Source organism: Callithrix jacchus, chromosome 8 (assembly GCF_049354715.1).
Source record: "Callithrix jacchus isolate 240 chromosome 8, calJac240_pri, whole genome shotgun sequence".
In the NCBI taxonomy this organism is placed as follows: Eukaryota; Metazoa; Chordata; class Mammalia; order Primates; family Cebidae; genus Callithrix; species Callithrix jacchus.
This window is the reverse complement of record NC_133509.1, coordinates 37,240,881-37,258,364: the sequence shown is the minus strand read 5'-3', so window position 1 is coordinate 37,258,364 and position 17,484 is coordinate 37,240,881. Positions and strand designations below refer to the sequence as shown.

At 35.5% G+C, this 17,484-nt stretch overlaps 1 protein-coding gene across 7 annotated transcripts in view; it reads left to right on the top strand.

Annotated features, from left to right (window-relative positions):
* Positions 1–17,484, top strand: part of FAM227B (family with sequence similarity 227 member B) — a 315,059-nt gene that overhangs the window by 72,364 nt on the left and 225,211 nt on the right. For all 7 annotated transcript variants that reach the window (XM_078334214.1, XM_078334215.1, XM_054239626.2 and 4 more), the window contains one exon: positions 9,373–9,499. In XM_078334214.1, the coding sequence (XP_078190340.1) occupies positions 9,373–9,499 (127 nt within the window). The remainder of the gene's footprint in view (positions 1–9,372; positions 9,500–17,484) is intronic.

The following is a 17,484-nucleotide window of genomic DNA, read 5'->3' as shown; positions in this document are numbered from 1 at the left end:
AAGCCAAAATAGACAAATGGGACCTAATGAAACTCCACAGCTTCTGCACGGCAAAAGAAACAGTCACTAGAGTGAATCGGCAACCAACAGAATGGGAAAAAATTTTTGCAGTTTACCCATCTGTCAAAGGGCTGATATCCAGAATTTACAAAGAACTCAAGCAGATTTACAGGAAAAAAACAAACAAGCCCATTCAAAATTGGGTAAAGGATATGAACAGACACTTTATGAAAGAAGACATATATGAGGCCAACAATCATATGAAAAAATGCTCATCGTCACTGGTCATCAGAGAGATGCAAATCAAAACCACATTGAGATACCATCTCACGCCAGTTAGAATGGCGATCATTAAAAAATTTGGAGACAACAGATGCTGGAGAGGATGTGGAGAAAAAGGAACACTTTTACACTGTTGGTGGGAGTGTAAATTAGTTCAACCATTGTGGAAGTCAGTGTGGCGATTCCTCGAGGCCTTAGAAATAGAAATTCCATTTGACCCAGCAATCCCATTACTGGGTATATATCCGAAAGACTATAAATTCTTCTACTTATAAGGACACATGTACACGAATGTTCATTGCAGCACTGTTTACAATAGCAAAGACCTGGAATCAACCCAAATGCCCGTTGATAATAGACTGGATTGGGAAAATGTGGCAGATATACACCATGGAATATTATGCAGCAATCAGAAATGATGAGTTTGTGTCATTTGTAGGGACATGGATGAATCTGGAGAACATCATCCTCAGCAAACTGACACAAGAACAGAAAATGAAACACCGCATATTCTCCCTCATAGGCGGGTGATGAAAAATGAGAACACATGGACACAGAGAGGGGAGTACTAAACAGTGTGGTCTATTGGGGGTTAAGGGGGGGGGCAGTGGGAGGGGGAGGTGGAGAGGGATAGCCTGGGGAGAAATGCCAAATGTGGGTGAAGGGGAGAAGGAAAACAAAGCACACTGCCATGTGTGTATGTACGCAACTGTCTTGCATGCTCTGCTCATGTACCCCAAAACCTAAAATCCAATAAAAAATTTAAAAAAGAAAAAACAATGAAGCATGCCTTTAAGTTCTAGAAAATAGCCTCCAAAGGGCAAATCTGAGTTACTGGCTTTAAAGAGGAGGTAGAGAAAGAGATGGGGTAGAAAGTTTATCGAAAGAGTTAATAGACAATTGCCCAAACTAAGAGAAAAGCATCTATATCCAAGTACAAGAAGGTTATAGAACACTAAGCAGGTTTAATCTGAAGATTATTTAGATGTTTAATAATCATACTCCCAAAGGTCAAGGATAAAGAAAGGATCCTGAAAGTGGCAAGATAAACAAACAGCATACCATAATGCTCCAGTACATCTGACAGCAGGATTTTCAGTGGAAATTTTATAAGCAAGGAGAGAATTGAATGACATATTTAAAGGGCTGAAAGAAATTTTACCCTGAAATAATGTATCTGGCAAAAACATCCTTCAATCATGAAAGAGAAATAATGACATTCCCACACAAAAGCTGAGGGATTTCTTCAATTCCAGACCTGTCCTACAATAAATGCTATAGTGAGTACTTCAATCAGAAAGAAAGAAAGAGTGAGGAATAAATAATTGAATTTACCAAACTCACTGGTAATAGTAAGTGCACAGAAAAACACAGAATATTAAAACACTGTAATGTATGTAAACTACTCTTATAGGTAGAAATAATAAAAGGAGGAACCATTCAAAAATTATAATGTCAACAACTTACATAGTACAGTAAGATAAACATAGAAACAACAATAAGTTGGCCGGGCACAGTGCTCATGCCTATAATCCCAGCACTTTGGGAGGCCGAGGCAGGTGGATCACAAGGTCAAGAGATCGAGACCATCCTGGTCAACATGGTGAAACCCCATCTCTACTAAAAATACAAAAATTAGCTGGGCATGGTGGCATGTGCCTGTAGTCCCAGCTACTCGGGAGGCTGAGGCAGGAGAATTGCTTGAACCCAGGAGGTGGAAGTTGCGGTGAGCTGAGATCATGCCATTGCACTCCAGCATGGGTAACAAGAGTGAAACTCCATCTCAAAAAAAAAGAAAAAACAAAAAGTTAAAAATTGTGGGGACAAATTTAAAACATTGAGTTTTTATTAGTTTTTCTTTTATGCAAATAGTGTTATATTGTTATCAGGTTAAAATATGGGTCTTAAATTTGCAAGCCTCATTGTAACCTCAAACCAAAAAAATACAGAGCAAAAAATACAAAGAAAAAAACAAAAAATACAAAGCAAGAAACTAAAGTATTTTATCAGAGAAAAATCATGTTCAATACAGAAAGACAGGAGGCAAAGAAAGAAGGAAGAGAAGACTACAGAACAACCAGAAAATAGATAACAGAATCACAGAAGTAAGCCCTTACTTATCAATAATAATATTGAATGTAAGAGGACTAATCTTTCTAATCAAAAGATGTAGTCTGGCTGAATGGATGAAAAACAAGACTCATTATTCTGTTGCCACCAAAAAAACACACTTCACCTATAAAGATACACATAGACTAAAAATAAAGGTATGAGGAAAGACATTCAATGCCAATGGAAACCAGAAAAAGAGGAGTTGCTATACTTACCTCAGACAAAATATACTTAAATACAGAAACTATAAGAAGAAACAAGGCCATTATATCATAATAAAGGGGTCAATTCAGCAAGAGGATATAACAATTTAAAATATATATGCAAATCAATAACAAGAAGATATTGATAACTAAACACATGGAAATTAAACAGTATGCTCCTAATGACCAGTGGGTCAATGAAGAAATTAAGAATTTGAAAAATTCTCTTTAAACAAATGATAATGGAAACACAATATACCAAGAGAGTGAAAAAACATCCTTCAAACATGAGAGAGAAAGACATTCCCACACAAAAGCAAGAGGCATATTTATCGCTGTAAGTGACTACATCAAAAAAGAACAACTTCAAAGAAACAGTCTAACAATGTGTCTTAAAGAATTATAAAAGCTAGAGCAAACCAAACTCAGAATTAGTAGAAGGAAAGAAATAATAAAGATCAGAGCAGAAATAAATGAAATTGAAATTTTAAAAAAACACACACACACAATAAAAAAAGATCAATAGACTGGGTGCGGTGGCTCATTCCTGTAATCCCGGCACTTTGGGAGGCTGAGGCAGGTGGATTATAAAGTCAGATCCAGACCTCCTGGCCAACATGGTGAAATGCCATCTCTACTTAAATACAAAAAATCAGCTGGGCGTGCTGGTTTGTGCCTGTAGTCCCAGCTGCTCAGGAGGCTGAGGAAGGGGAATCCCTTGAACTTGGGAGGTGGAGGTTGCAGTGAGCCAAGATCGCACCACTGCACTTCAGCCTGGCAACAGAGCAAGACTGTACCTCAAAAAAAAAAAAAAAAATCAGTAAAACAAGTTTGTTTTCTGAAAAATTAAAAAAAAATGACAGATCATCAGCTAGACTAAGTAAAAGAGAGAGAAGATACAAGCAAAATAAGAAATGAAAAAGGAGACCTTGCAACTGACACTGCAGAAAGTCGAAGTATTATTAGTCTCTACCATGAACAGTGTATGCCAATAAATTAGAAAATCTAGAAGAAATGGACAAATTTCTAAATATATATCACCTCCCAAGATTAAACCAGGAAGAAATTCAAATCTTGAACAGACTAACTAATGAGATCAAAGCCATAATGAAAAGTATCCCGGTAAAGAAAAGCCAGGGGCCGGGCGCGGTGGCTCACGCCTGTAATCCCAGCACTTTGGGAGGCCGAGGCGGGTGGATCACGAGGTCAAGAGATCGAGACCATCCTGGTCAATATGGTGAAACCCCGTCTCTACTAAAAATACAAAAAATTAGCTGGGCATGGTGGTACGTGCCTGTAATCCCAGCTACTCAGGAGGCTGAGGCAGGAGAATTGCCTGAACTGAGGAGGCAGAGGTTGCAGTGAGCCAAGATCGCACCATTTCACTCCAGCCTGGGTAAAGAGCGAAACTCCGTCTCAAAAAAAGAAAGAAAGAAAAGCCCAGGACTTGCTGGCTTCACTGCTGAATTCTACAAACATTTAAAGAAGAACTAATACCAATTCTACTCAAACTTTTTTAAAAAATAGAGGAGGAGGGAAGACTCCCAATCTCACTCTATAAGGCAGTGTTATTTGGATATCAAAACTAGACAAAGGCACATCAAGAAAAGAAAAGAAAAGAAAACTATAGATCAGAATCATTGATGAATATTGATGGAAAAACCCTCAACAAGATACTGCAAACCAAATTCAACAATACATTAGTAATATCATTCATCATTACCAAGTGGCATTTATTCCTGAAGTGGTTCAACATATGCAAATCAATCAATGTGATACATCATATTAACAGAATGAAGGATAAAAACTATATAATCATTTCAAATGATGCTGAAAAAAGTATTTGATAAAATTCCGTATCCCTTCATGATAAAAGTTATCAAAAAATTGGTGATATAAGGAATATACCTCAGCATAATAAAAAGCATATAATGCCAGATTCAGAGCTTGTATCATACTGAATGGGGAAAAACCAAAAGTTTTTCCTCTAAGATCTGAAACATGACAAGGATACACATTGTCACCAGTTGTTCATCATAGTACTAGAATTCCATGTGCTGATGAATAGAATGTATGTTCTGAAGTTGTTGGGTAGAATATTCTATAAATATCTGTTAAGTCCATTTGTTCTAGGGTATAATTGAAGTTCATTATTTCTTTGTTGACTTTCCATTTCAATGACCTGTTTGGTGCTTTCAGTGGAGTGTTGAAGTCCTCCACTATTATTATGTTGCTATATATCTAATTACTTTTGCCTAGTAATAATTGTTTTACAGATTTGTGAGTTTCCATGTTAAATGCCTATAAATTTAGGATTGTGACATTTTTCTGTTGGACTGATTACTTTATCATTATATAAATGTCCCTATCTGTCTTTTTTAACTGCTGTTCCTTTAAAGTCTGTTTGGTCTGATATAAAAATAGCTACTCCCTGTTAGGCGCAGTGGCTCATGCCTGTAATTCCAAAGGCTTGGGAGGCTGAGGTAGGCGGTTCATGAGGTCAGGAGTTCAAGACCAGCCTCACCAACGTGGTGAACCCTCGTCTCTAATAAAAATACAAAAATTAGTTAGGCATGGTTGTATGGACCTATAGTCCCAGCTACTCAGGAGACTGAGGCAGGAGAATTGCTTGAACCTGGGAGGCAGAGTTGCAGTGAGCTGATATCATGCCACTGCACTCCAGCCTGGTGACAGAGTGAGACTCCATCTGGGGATTGGGGCACGGGGGGTGGTAAATAGCTACTCCTGCTCCCTTCTGGTGAGATCATATGATAGGCCACAAAAGAAGTCTCAATAAATTTAAGAAAATCAAAATAATATGATGTACTCTTTCAGACCACAGTGGCATAAAATTAGAAATTACTCCAAAATGAATCCTCAAAACTATACCAATACATGGAAATTATTTGCTCCTGAATGATCTTTGGGTGAAGAGTGAAATCAAGATGGAAATTTTAAAATTATTTGAACCGAGCGATAATACTTACAAAACCTATCTAAACCTCTGACACAGAAAAAGCAGTGCTAAGAGGAAAGTTCATAGCCTTAAATGCCTACATCAAAAAGCCTAAAAAAGCACAAATAGACAATCCACGGTCACACCTCAAGGAACTTGAGAAGCAAGAACAAACCAAACCCAAACCCAGCTGAAGAAAATTAATAACAAAGATCAGAGCAGAACTAAATGAAATTGAAACAAAAAAATACAAAAGAGGAAAAAAAAGCTGGTTATTTGAAAAGATTAACAAATTTGACAGATCATTAGCAAGATTAAGCAAGAAAGTAGAAGATACAAATAAGCTCAATTAGAAATAATGGGAACTATTATAACCGATACCACAGAAATACAAAAGATTATTTAAGGCTACTATAAACACCTTTATGCACAAAAATTACAAGATGTAGAGGAGATGGATAAATTACAGAAAATCTACCACCCTCTTAGATTATATCAGGAAGAAACAGAAACTCTGAACAGAGCAATAATAGTGAGATTGAAACAGTAATTTAAAAATTTGCCAAAAAAAAGTTAAGGATCAGATAGATTCACAGCTGAATTCTATCAGACATTTAAAGAAGAATTTAAGAAGAATTCAATATGAATTTTACTGAAACTATTACAAAAGATACAGAAAGAGGGAATTCTCCCTAATTCATTCTATGAAGCCAGTATCACCCTAATACCAAAACCAGGAAGGAATATAACAAAAAATGAAAACTACAGACCAATATTACTGATTAACATAGATGTAGAAATGTGCAACAGAACACAACTGACCAAATCCAACAGCATATCAAAAATATAATACACCATGATCAAGTATGTTTCACAACAGGGATGCAGGGATGGTTTAACATACCCAAGTCAATAAATGTGATACATCACAAAAACAAAGTTAAAAACCATATGATTATCTTAATAGATGAAGAAAAAGCATTTGGCAAAATCCAGCATCACTTTATGATTAAAACCCTCAGCAAAATTGGCATAGAAGGGTAATAAAGCCATTTATGACAATCACACAGCCAGCATTATACTGAATGGGGAGAAGTTGAAAGTATTCTCCCAGAGAACTGGAAAAAGACAAGGATCTCCACTTCCATCACTTCTGTTTAACATTCTGGAAATTCTAGCCAGATCAGTTAAACAATAGAATAAAATAAAGGGCATCCAAATGAGTAAAGATGAAGTCAGACTGTCACTGTTTGCTGATGATATGATTGTATACCTAGAAAACCCTAAAGACTCATCCAGAAAGCTCCTACATCTGACAAATTGATTCACTAAAGTTTGAGGATACAAAATCAATGTACACAATTAAGTAGCACTGCTATATACCAACAGCCAAGCTGAGAATCAAATGAAGAACTCAGTCCCTTTTAGGACACCTGCAAATATATATATATTTACACACACACACACACACAAATATATATATACACACACAAATTATATATATAATTAGAAATATATTTCTAAATTATAAATAACTTAGAAATATACTTAACCAAGGAGGTGAAAGACCTCTACAAGAAAAACTGCAGAACACTGCTGAAACAAATCATAGATGAGACAAATAAAAACAAATCCCATGTTCACAGATGGGTAGAATCAATATTGTGAAAATGATCATACTGCCAAAAGCAGCCTACAAATTCAATACAATTCCCATAAAAATAACACCATCTTTTTTTCACAGAACTAAAAAAAAAAAATCCTAAAATTCATATGGAACCAAAAAGCCAACATAGCTCAAGAAGACTAAGCTAAAAGAACAAATTTGAAGGCATCACATTACCCAATTTCAAAGTATACTACAGGCTATGTTACCAAAACACCATGTTACTGGTATAAAAATAGGCATGTAGACTAATGGAACAGAATAGAGAACTTAAATAAAGCCAAATACTTACAGCCAACTGATCTTTGACAAAGCTAATGAAAACATAAGGTGGGGTAAGGACACCCTATTTAACAAATGGTTCTGGGATAACGGCAAGCCACATGTAGAAGAATAAAGCTGGATACTCGTCTCTTAACTTAGACAAATGTCAACTCAAGATAACTCAAAGACCTAAATCTAAGACCTGAAACCATAAAAATTCTAGAAGGTAACATCGGAAAAACTCTTCTAGACATTGGCTTAGGCAAAGAGTTCATGAACAAGAAACCAAAAGCAAATTCAACAAAACCAAAAATAAATAGGTGGGACTTAGTTAAACTAAAAAGCTTCTGCACAACAACAGCAAAAAAATAATCCGCGGAGTAAGCAGACAGCCTCCTGAGTGGGTGCAAATGTTTGCAAACTATGCATCCGACTAAGAACTAACATCAAGAATCTACAAGAAACTCAAACAAATGAGCAAGAATAAAAGCAAATAATACCATTAAAAAATATACAAAGGATATGAATAGACAATTCTCAAAAAAAGACATACAAATGGCCAAGAAACATGAAAAAAAAATGCTCTACATCACGAATTATCAGGGAAATACAAATCAAAACCACAATTTGATACCATTTTACTTCTTCAAAAAATGCCATATTTAAAAAATCCGAAAACAATATACATTGGCATGGATATGGTAAAAAGGGAACACTTTTACACTGCTGGTGGTAATGTAAACTAATACAACAACTATGGAAAACAGTATGGAGATTCTTTAAGGTAGTAAAAGTAGAACTACTGTTTTATCCACCAATCCCACTACTAGGTATCTACTCAGAGGAAAGAAGTTATTATATGAAAAAGTCACTTGCACACACATGTGTATAGCAGCAAGATTTGGAATTGCAGAAATATGAAACTAGCCTAAATACCCATCAACCAAGAAGTGGATAAAGAAAATGTGATAGATAGATAGATAGATAGATAGATAGATAGATAGATAGATAGATAGATATACACACACCATGAAATACTACTCAGCCATTAAAAGGAATGAAAATAATGGCATTCACAGAAACCCGGATGAAGTTGGAGACAATTATTCTAAGTGGAGTAACTCAAGAATGGAAAATCAAACCTCATATGGTCTCACTTATATATGGGATCCAAGATATGAGGATGCAGAGCCATACATCTAATGGACTTTGGGGACTCAGAGGGAAGGATGGGAGGAGGATGAGGGACAAAAACCTACAAATTGGGTACAGTGTACATTGCTCAGGTGATGAATGCACCAAAATCCCAGAAATCACCACTGAAGAACTTTTTTCATGCAAACACCACCTGTTCCTCAAAAACTACTGAAATCAAAATAAAATTTTAAAACAACAATGCAACCCAATAATTTAATTTTCTTCTCTTTCCACTTGACTGTGACTGAGACTTACTGTCTCAATAAATTGTACTAGTGTTTATAAAAAAAAAATCTGTTCACAAAACCTCCTTAACATGCAGTTTACTGATATAAGAAACCTGCACATGTACCCTTGAATATAAAATAAAAGTTAAAAATTGTAAATAAATGTATAACTAGTTTTAAAAACTAAAAAATTTAAATTCTGAGGAAACCAAAGAAATTTAATTTCCAGATTGTTGGAGGGAGTGGAGAGGGTGGCATTACTCTTTACTGACACATATTCCAGTTCAAATTTAGCTTCCAGGCATAGTGATGTACATTAATTTATATAATTGTGATTTTAGAATTTAAAAATGGCAAATTTTTGTTAATAAATTGTAAGTCAAAGTTTAAAAATAATTTCTTTGGCAGCAGACATATTAAAATTTAAAAACATAAAATTAATCTAATATGATTTTATTTTGGTAGATATATCCTGATTGTTTGGCACAAGCCATATATGCAACATTCCATGAAGCATTTCCAGAATCTAGTTACCGCTTTAATGATGAATTTAAAGAAGATCTAGGAAATAACATTTTTCTTTGGTGTTCAGGTATGAATATATCATTTAATATTGATCATTGTTTTGGTTTCTAAAAGTTTGGAGTGGCAGTATTTTATTTATTTCATCCAAAAAAAAAAATGGTAGTTCTTTTTCTTATAAAGCATGCCATAGCAGTATCCATGGGTTAAAATAAAAGTTATTTATTTTCTTCTGAAAATTTCATTACACCGTTACTTAAATTGCTACTTACTAAATTTAGAAGCCAAATATTTTATAAACAATGGATTTATTATGGAAAACTGAAATGTCACAGAAATAAAATCATACCATGTATGTAGTATCTTTGCACCATACATGTTTAAGCTGCTTTTAGAATACTATGTATACATTTTCATAGCAAGTAGTATTATTTAGGATAAAATCTAGAAATATTTATTTATTTATTTATTTATTTATTTATTTATTTATTTATTTTGAGACGGAGTTTCGCTCTTGTTACCCAGGCTGGAGTGCAATGTCGCAATCTCGGCTCACAGCAACCTCCACCTCCTGGGTTCAGGCAATTCTCCTGCCTCAGCCTCCTGAGTAGCTGGGATTACAGGCACACGCCACCATGTCCAGCTAATTTTTTGTATTTTTAGTAGAGACGGGGTTTCACCACGTTGGCCAGGATGGTCTCGATCTGTTGACCTCGTGATCCACCCGCCTCGGCCTCCAAAGTGCTGGGATTACAGGCTTGAGCCACCGCGCCGGCCAAAATCTAGAAATAATTTAATTTCTCCAAGAACATTAATCATGGAAAACCTGTTTTTGAATCACTGTGTGTGTGTAGGTAAAATGATAGGATTGGAAAGCTAAAGGAAAGTAAAACTCTGTCCTAGAACATTTATCAAGAGATTTAAGTACTAGGGTTTAAAAGTAAAGTATAAAAATATAGTTTCCTGTTCCCGGAATGACCTCCCAACATTTTTTATAAGATTGTTATTATTAACCACCGGAAACTGTTAACTGTTTTCACATAGTTTTTGTAAATATTTCAATCTAAATGTTATCTAATTTTTTTAAACTGCTTAATGTCAGTTTTTATAACCAAATCACTTTTATAAGAATATATTTTATACTTTATGGAGGGAGCCTTTGAGGGGTAAAGACTTGAAAACAACCCTGAGAAACCCCCTATGAATACACACAGGTAAGAATCTTTTGCTAATCATTTAAAATATCAAATTAATTCAAAAATAAAAAAAAGGAAATGTCCACAGCATTCTTACAAAGACACTATAAGAAAAAAAAACATGATGAAGGGCAGAAGCATTTTTTACAGACCTATTATTAAGTGAATTTTGTCTTCCCCCAAATTTATATGTGTAAGTAAATTCCTAATCTCTACTACCTCACAATGTGACTGTATTTTGAGGTGTGGCATTTAAAGAAGTCATTAAGGTTAAATGGCATTACATGGGTGGGCTCTAATCCAATATGATTGGTGTCCTTATAGGAAGTGGGAGAGATAAATGATATGAGCAACATGGTAGATTAGGTTATCTTTTATTTTTCTCTCACACACAAAAAATAATTAGACATTACCCATGAACAAAAATAGTCCTAGAAGGGTTCAATAGTCAAATTTAAAACCTACAGCAACACAGTACAGCCAAAACCAATAACTACACAGAAAGGATTGCTTGGGAGATTGGCATATGTGAGACATCTGGATACAGCTAGGCACAAAGAAGGCAGGGGAATACCAGAATCAGTCATGAAGCAGGTACCACTTTGGTTTCCAGTGACCTGCTCTGCAAAGGATCCTAGCAGCCTTTTCCACTAAGAACTTCAATAGTCCTTGAGTCAGCCACATACTCCCTATAGCTTTCACATCACATGTCCCCTTAGTGTTCATCCTTTTTTTCTTCAGGACACAGAGAACACTACTGGCTCTTGCCACTGAGATAGTTAACCAACAGCCATTGCTGTTTTTACCTCCTGGGGAGAGAGACACTGCTGTGCTCTGAACTCAATAAGAAGCCACTGTTGTGCTACCCAGGGCTAGGGCCACCACTTGCACCCAGAACCATGCATGCCACAGACTCTAGACACACAGACACTCTTTGCATACCCACATTCTAGGTCTCGGCTTTGTTGTAGGAGCATGAATGCCCCTGTTTCATACCCCAAAGTCGTTTCCACAACAAGCTAGCTTTCACCAGGGACCATGGAACCACTTTTACTCCACCCATGTCTGCACTTTAAACTCCAGCTCGACAGCCATTCCATAAACACTTCCTAGGGACACCAGCTGCATTTGCATTCTGGACTCTAGAGCAACAGTAAATTTTCACATGCCCATGCTTGGACCCCAGATCCTAGGGCAAATACCTGCACTCGTGACACTGGACCCACTACAACACTGCCTCAGATTCCTGAGGTCTGCATGAATTTACACTCCAGACCTCATTTTCTTGCTTTTCCAGAAGTTCCTGTGCCTTACACACCATTCCAGATGCTGCTGCAGGGAACCCGCATCACAGGCACCAATGTCCCTATTGCCCCAGACCCTGGAGCCACTGACCCTTTATGTGTACTCATACTCCAAATCCTGGCACCATGGCCACTTTGTGGGCACCAGACATCAGACAGTGATGCTACCACCACCACCACCACGAGAGGCCCACAAACTGAACCTGGCATTTTTTGGGATATCTGCAGGCATGAATTCCACTATAGGAGAAAAAGAGATTAGTAGGATCCCAGCAGCCTTTGTAACTAACAACCCGCCCAGCCATTGCAGACAACACTAGCCTTGGTGACTGAGAACGCTTCAATTTTCACTGATGCTAACTTCATCCAACAGAGCTGCATGGGATATGCTGTTGCATGCTCACCAAGCCAGAAACACTACACCTCACCTAGCCGATGCCTTTATACCCACCCATAGTTGAAGTTCTTTTCTCACCAAAATCAGCATGTCATTAGAGATATGCAAATCAAAACCACATTGAGATATGATCTCATGTCAATTAGAATGGCAATCATTAAAAAATCTGGAGACAACAGACCCTGGAGAGGATGTGGAGAAATAGGGACACTTTTACACTGTAGGTGGGAGTGTAAATTAGTTCAACCATTGTGGAATGTGGTGTGGCGATTCCTCAAGGATCTAGAAATAGAAATTCCATTTGACCCAGCCATTTCATTACTGGGTACATACCCAAAGGATTATCATTCTATTATAAAAACGCATGCATACATATGTTCATTTCAGCACTGTTTACAATAGCAAAGACTTGGAACCAGTCCACATGTCCTTCAAGGATAAACTGGATAAAGAAAATATGGCACATATACACCATGGAATACTATGCAGCCATAAAAAAGGATGAGTTCATGTCCTTTGCAGTGACATGGATGAATCTGGAAACCATCATTCTTAGCAGACTGAAACAAGAACAGGAAACCAAACACTGCATGTTCTCACTTAGAAGAGGGTGTTAAACAATGAGAATACATGGACATAGGGAGGGGAGCATCACACACTAGGGTCTATTGAGAGTGGAGGGTTAGGGAAGCAACAGCAGGGGGTGGGGAGATGGGAGGGATAACATTAGGAGAATACCTAATATAGGTGATGGGGGATGGAGGCAGCAAACTACTATAGCATGTGTATACCTGTAAGATCTGCCCATATACCCCAGAATTTAAAGTAAAATAAAAATAAATTGAAAAATCTTGATAAATTGGAGTTTATAAAAATAGGAACTACTTTTCAAAAGACACTGATAAGAGAATGAAAATTCAAGCCACAGACGGAGAAATATTTGTGAATCTTATTTGATGAAGGGTTTGTATCTAGTATGCATAAAGACTTTTCAAAACTCAGTGTTAAGCTCACAAAAACATGCTCAACATCATTAGACACTTGGGAAATGCAAATTAAGACAATACTGAAATAAACTATATATTTGTTTCATGGCTACAACTGAAAAATACCTGCCAAGTGCCAGCCAGAATGTGGAACAACTAGGACTCTTGTACATTGGGTGAATGGTACAGCCACTTTGGAAATCACTTGGCAGTTTCTTACAGAGTTACAAATATGGAGTCGGAAATAGAGGATGGGTTGATTACAAAGGGGCAAAACTTCCTGGTGGGTATGGGAGGAGATTTTAGAATGGTGGAATTGTTCTGTATCTTGATTATTGTGGTGGTTACACAATGGTATTCATTGGTCAAAACTCACAGAACTGTACAATAAAAAGGGATATTAAAAATGCAGAAAATAATACATATAGCATAAAATATGTATCAATCAACTGAATATTATTAGTAAGGCCCCCAGTCAACAGTAGACTATTAGTGTTTAGGTTTTGGGGGCATCAAAAGCTATGTACAGATTTGTAACTCCATGGGGTGTTGGTACCCCTGAGTCCCACATTGTTCAGGGTCATCTGTATATTCAAAGTTCTGAAAGAAAAATATGTCTAAGAATACTTTGCCTGGAAAGCTGTATTTCAAAAATTAAAGGAAAATAAAAGATTTACCAGACACACAAAACCTGATGTAATTAATCACTCCTAGATTGCCTTAAAAGAAATGCTTAAGAGTTTTTCAAGATGAAAGGATGCTAATTAGTAACATGAAAATGTGAAATTATAAAACTCACTGAAAAAATATACACATAATCAAATTCAGAATATTCTAAATTATAAGGTAGAGTGTGAATCACTTATAACTCTAATGCACAAAAAGACAAAAATATTAAAGATAATTATAGCTATAATACTTTGTGTATACACAATGTTAAAAGATGTAAATTGTGACATCAAAAACATAAAATGGGGGGATATAAAAGTGTAGAACCTTTTTTTTTGAGACGGAATCTTGCTCTGTCACCAGGCTGGAGTGCAGTGGCATGATCTTGGCTCCCTGCAATCTTTGCCTCCTAGGTTCAAGTGATTCTTGTGCCTCAGCTTCCCAAGTAGCTGGGATTACAGATGTGCCACCACACCCAGCTAATTTTTGTATTTTTAGTAGAGATGGGGTTTCACCATGTTGGCCAGGATGGCCTCCATTTTCTGACCTCATGATCCATCCACCTCAGCCTCCCAAAGTGCTGGGATTAGAGGCATGAGCCACCATGCCCGGCCAAAAGTGTAGAATTTTTAATGCAAAGTTAAACTGTTATGATACCAAAGTAGACTTCTATAATTATAATAGGATTTATATAAGTAAAAACCTACAGTAGACACACAAAAGAAACAGAAAGGAATCAAATTATACAGCTGGAGAAAATAAGAAAATCACAAAGGAACACAACAAGAAAGTAATAAATGAGCAAAGGATCTGCAAAACAACCAGAAAACAAAAAACAAAATAGCAGGAGTAAGTCCTTACATATCAATTACATTGAATGTAAATGAATTATAATCTTCAATTAAATGATAGAAGACTGAATGGATAAAAACAAATCCCGACTATATGCTGCCTACAACAGACTTATTTCAGCTTTAGGGATGCACATTGATGGACAGTTATGAGAGAGAATCCATGCAAATGGTAATAAACGAGAGTGAGAAAAGCTCTACTTCGATCAGATAAAATGGAAAAACAAAAGCTTAAAAAAGAGACAGGTTATTCATATAATAAGTGATCAGTTCATAAAGAGGATATAACAATTGTACATATATGTGTACTCAGTCTTGGAGCACCTATATATATAAAGCAAATATTAACTGAACTGAAGGAAGAAACAGACTACAATACAATAATGATAGGAGTGTATAAGACCGTGTTTTCAAAAATAGATAGATCATCCACAGAGAAAACTAATAGGGACAGAGAGGAATTGACAACACTCTAGACAAAGTGACCTAACAGACATGTACAGAACATTCCATCCAAAGCCGCAGAATGCACATTTTTTCTCACATGCACACAAAACATTCTCCAGGATGGATTATATGTTGGGCTACAAAACAAGTCTTAACCACTTTAAGAAGATTGAAATCATATCAAGCATATCTGTTGACCTCAATGATATGAAATCAGAAATCAGTAATAGGAAGAGAACTGGAAAATTTATAAATATATGGAAACTGAACAATATGCTCTTGAATATTCATTGGGTCAAGAAATAACTCAGAAGGAAAATCAAAATATTTTGAGGCAAAAATGAAAATGGAAAAATCTCAAAACTCATGGGATACAACAAAAGCAGTTGAAGGATGTGCCATTGATGGAGTAATGGTGGGTCACACACAAATGTGCACCACAAACTATTTTAAACATAAAAAAATTTAAGGATTTTTGTTCACATGAGACTTTCTTAAGGAAATACAAGTGGTCACATGCTAGCCAATTCAAATATGAAAATGATTGTATGGTTTGTACCTCAGAAGATTTATAAGGAATAAATATTTTGGTGAATGAACATAAATCTTTTTTTTCTCATTTGTCTTTGTAGTTAGAGTTGTGTGACTCTATGATCTTAGAAAAATCACATCATTTTTTGTTTTGTTTACTTTGTAAAATTTTTCTGATTAAATGATAAAATAGTTTTTCAAGAGTTCTAATATTTTTAGTATTGCCAAATATTAGTTACGCTTGGAAAATTTCTGTGAATGCTGTTTTTTTTTCAGAAGGTATGGGATACTCGATGCTTTTTGCATTATTCTGGAACAATTTCCATTCCTCTTAAGTCTATTTTGTCTAATTTTCCACCAAAGAAGGAATCATTTAATTTGCAATTTTTACTTGATGAAATTATTCATGCATTAATTTTGCTTTTATTGTCATTATTTTATCTCAGTCTTTTTAAGTGACTGCTTTTTTTAACTTACAGACCTGAAAGCTTTGTACATGATTTTCATATTTATTGCTTATTAATAAAAGCTTTAAGGCTATGAGTGTACCCCTGAGTAAACCTTTATAACTCAATGTTTTCACCACAGGCTTTCTTCTTTATATGATTCTAATTAATCTCTGAAAATGCATCAAATAGCAAATTTTCAAATAGTGGCAGCTGACATTTCATAATTTAATTGAGAGGACTATCAGTGTGCTCCCAAGCCATTCAAAAACCCCAACCAGCTTCCTTAAATAGCTGTTTATCTATTATATATAGATATTCCCTTAAATATATATATATTATCTATACTATATATAGATATTTCCTAAAATATTTATATAATAACCCACCACTAATTTCTTCTTAAGTCATTTAATAGACGAAGTAACTACCTGTTTATCCAGTAACAAACTTATTAATGGATATGTTTTTTAGCAGTATTCAACAACAATGTACAACAAATTATATTTGCCTTCTTAAGGCAATGGATAAGTACTAAAGTGTAAGTGAACAATGAAATATATCACAAACATGTTGAATATATTATATAAATTGTGCCAGGGTTGCACATTCTCTCAGGCATTTGGCAGAGAGAAACACTGGGACTCTTGTAGGACTCAACCCACAGTCTGAAGACAGAGAAAATGATGGGAGTAATGCAGAATGCTTTTAAAAAACAAAAGCATGAGAAATGATCCTTTCTGGAGAATAGCTGATGTAGAAGTGCAGCACTAGATGTATCTTCTCATCCAGGCTCCCAAGAACTCTATACATTTTCACAGTGAATGAATGATTTTTGTGGTGTTCTATTCAGAAATGAAATTTTGACTTTAAATATTTCTAAGTTGTTATAGAGAATATTCAAATCTTGAAGGATACTGAAAGCAAGAAATACCTTATTTCCTTACACTTTAAACATTTCATTACTGATTTTTTAATTTTTCTGTGAATATTTGTTTTTAACATTATTTTATTGAAATCTAATATACATCTAGTACATTGCACAAATCTGTAGGATGCACCGTGATACATATTATAGAATATATATAAACATACAGAATACATAATATATATACACAGACATATATAAATGAAATCAACATACACATCAAGGTTGTGTATATATTTCTATAGATCTATTTAAGCATCCATCTCAAATGGGAAGAAACTAATCCTTCAGCCTTTTTGT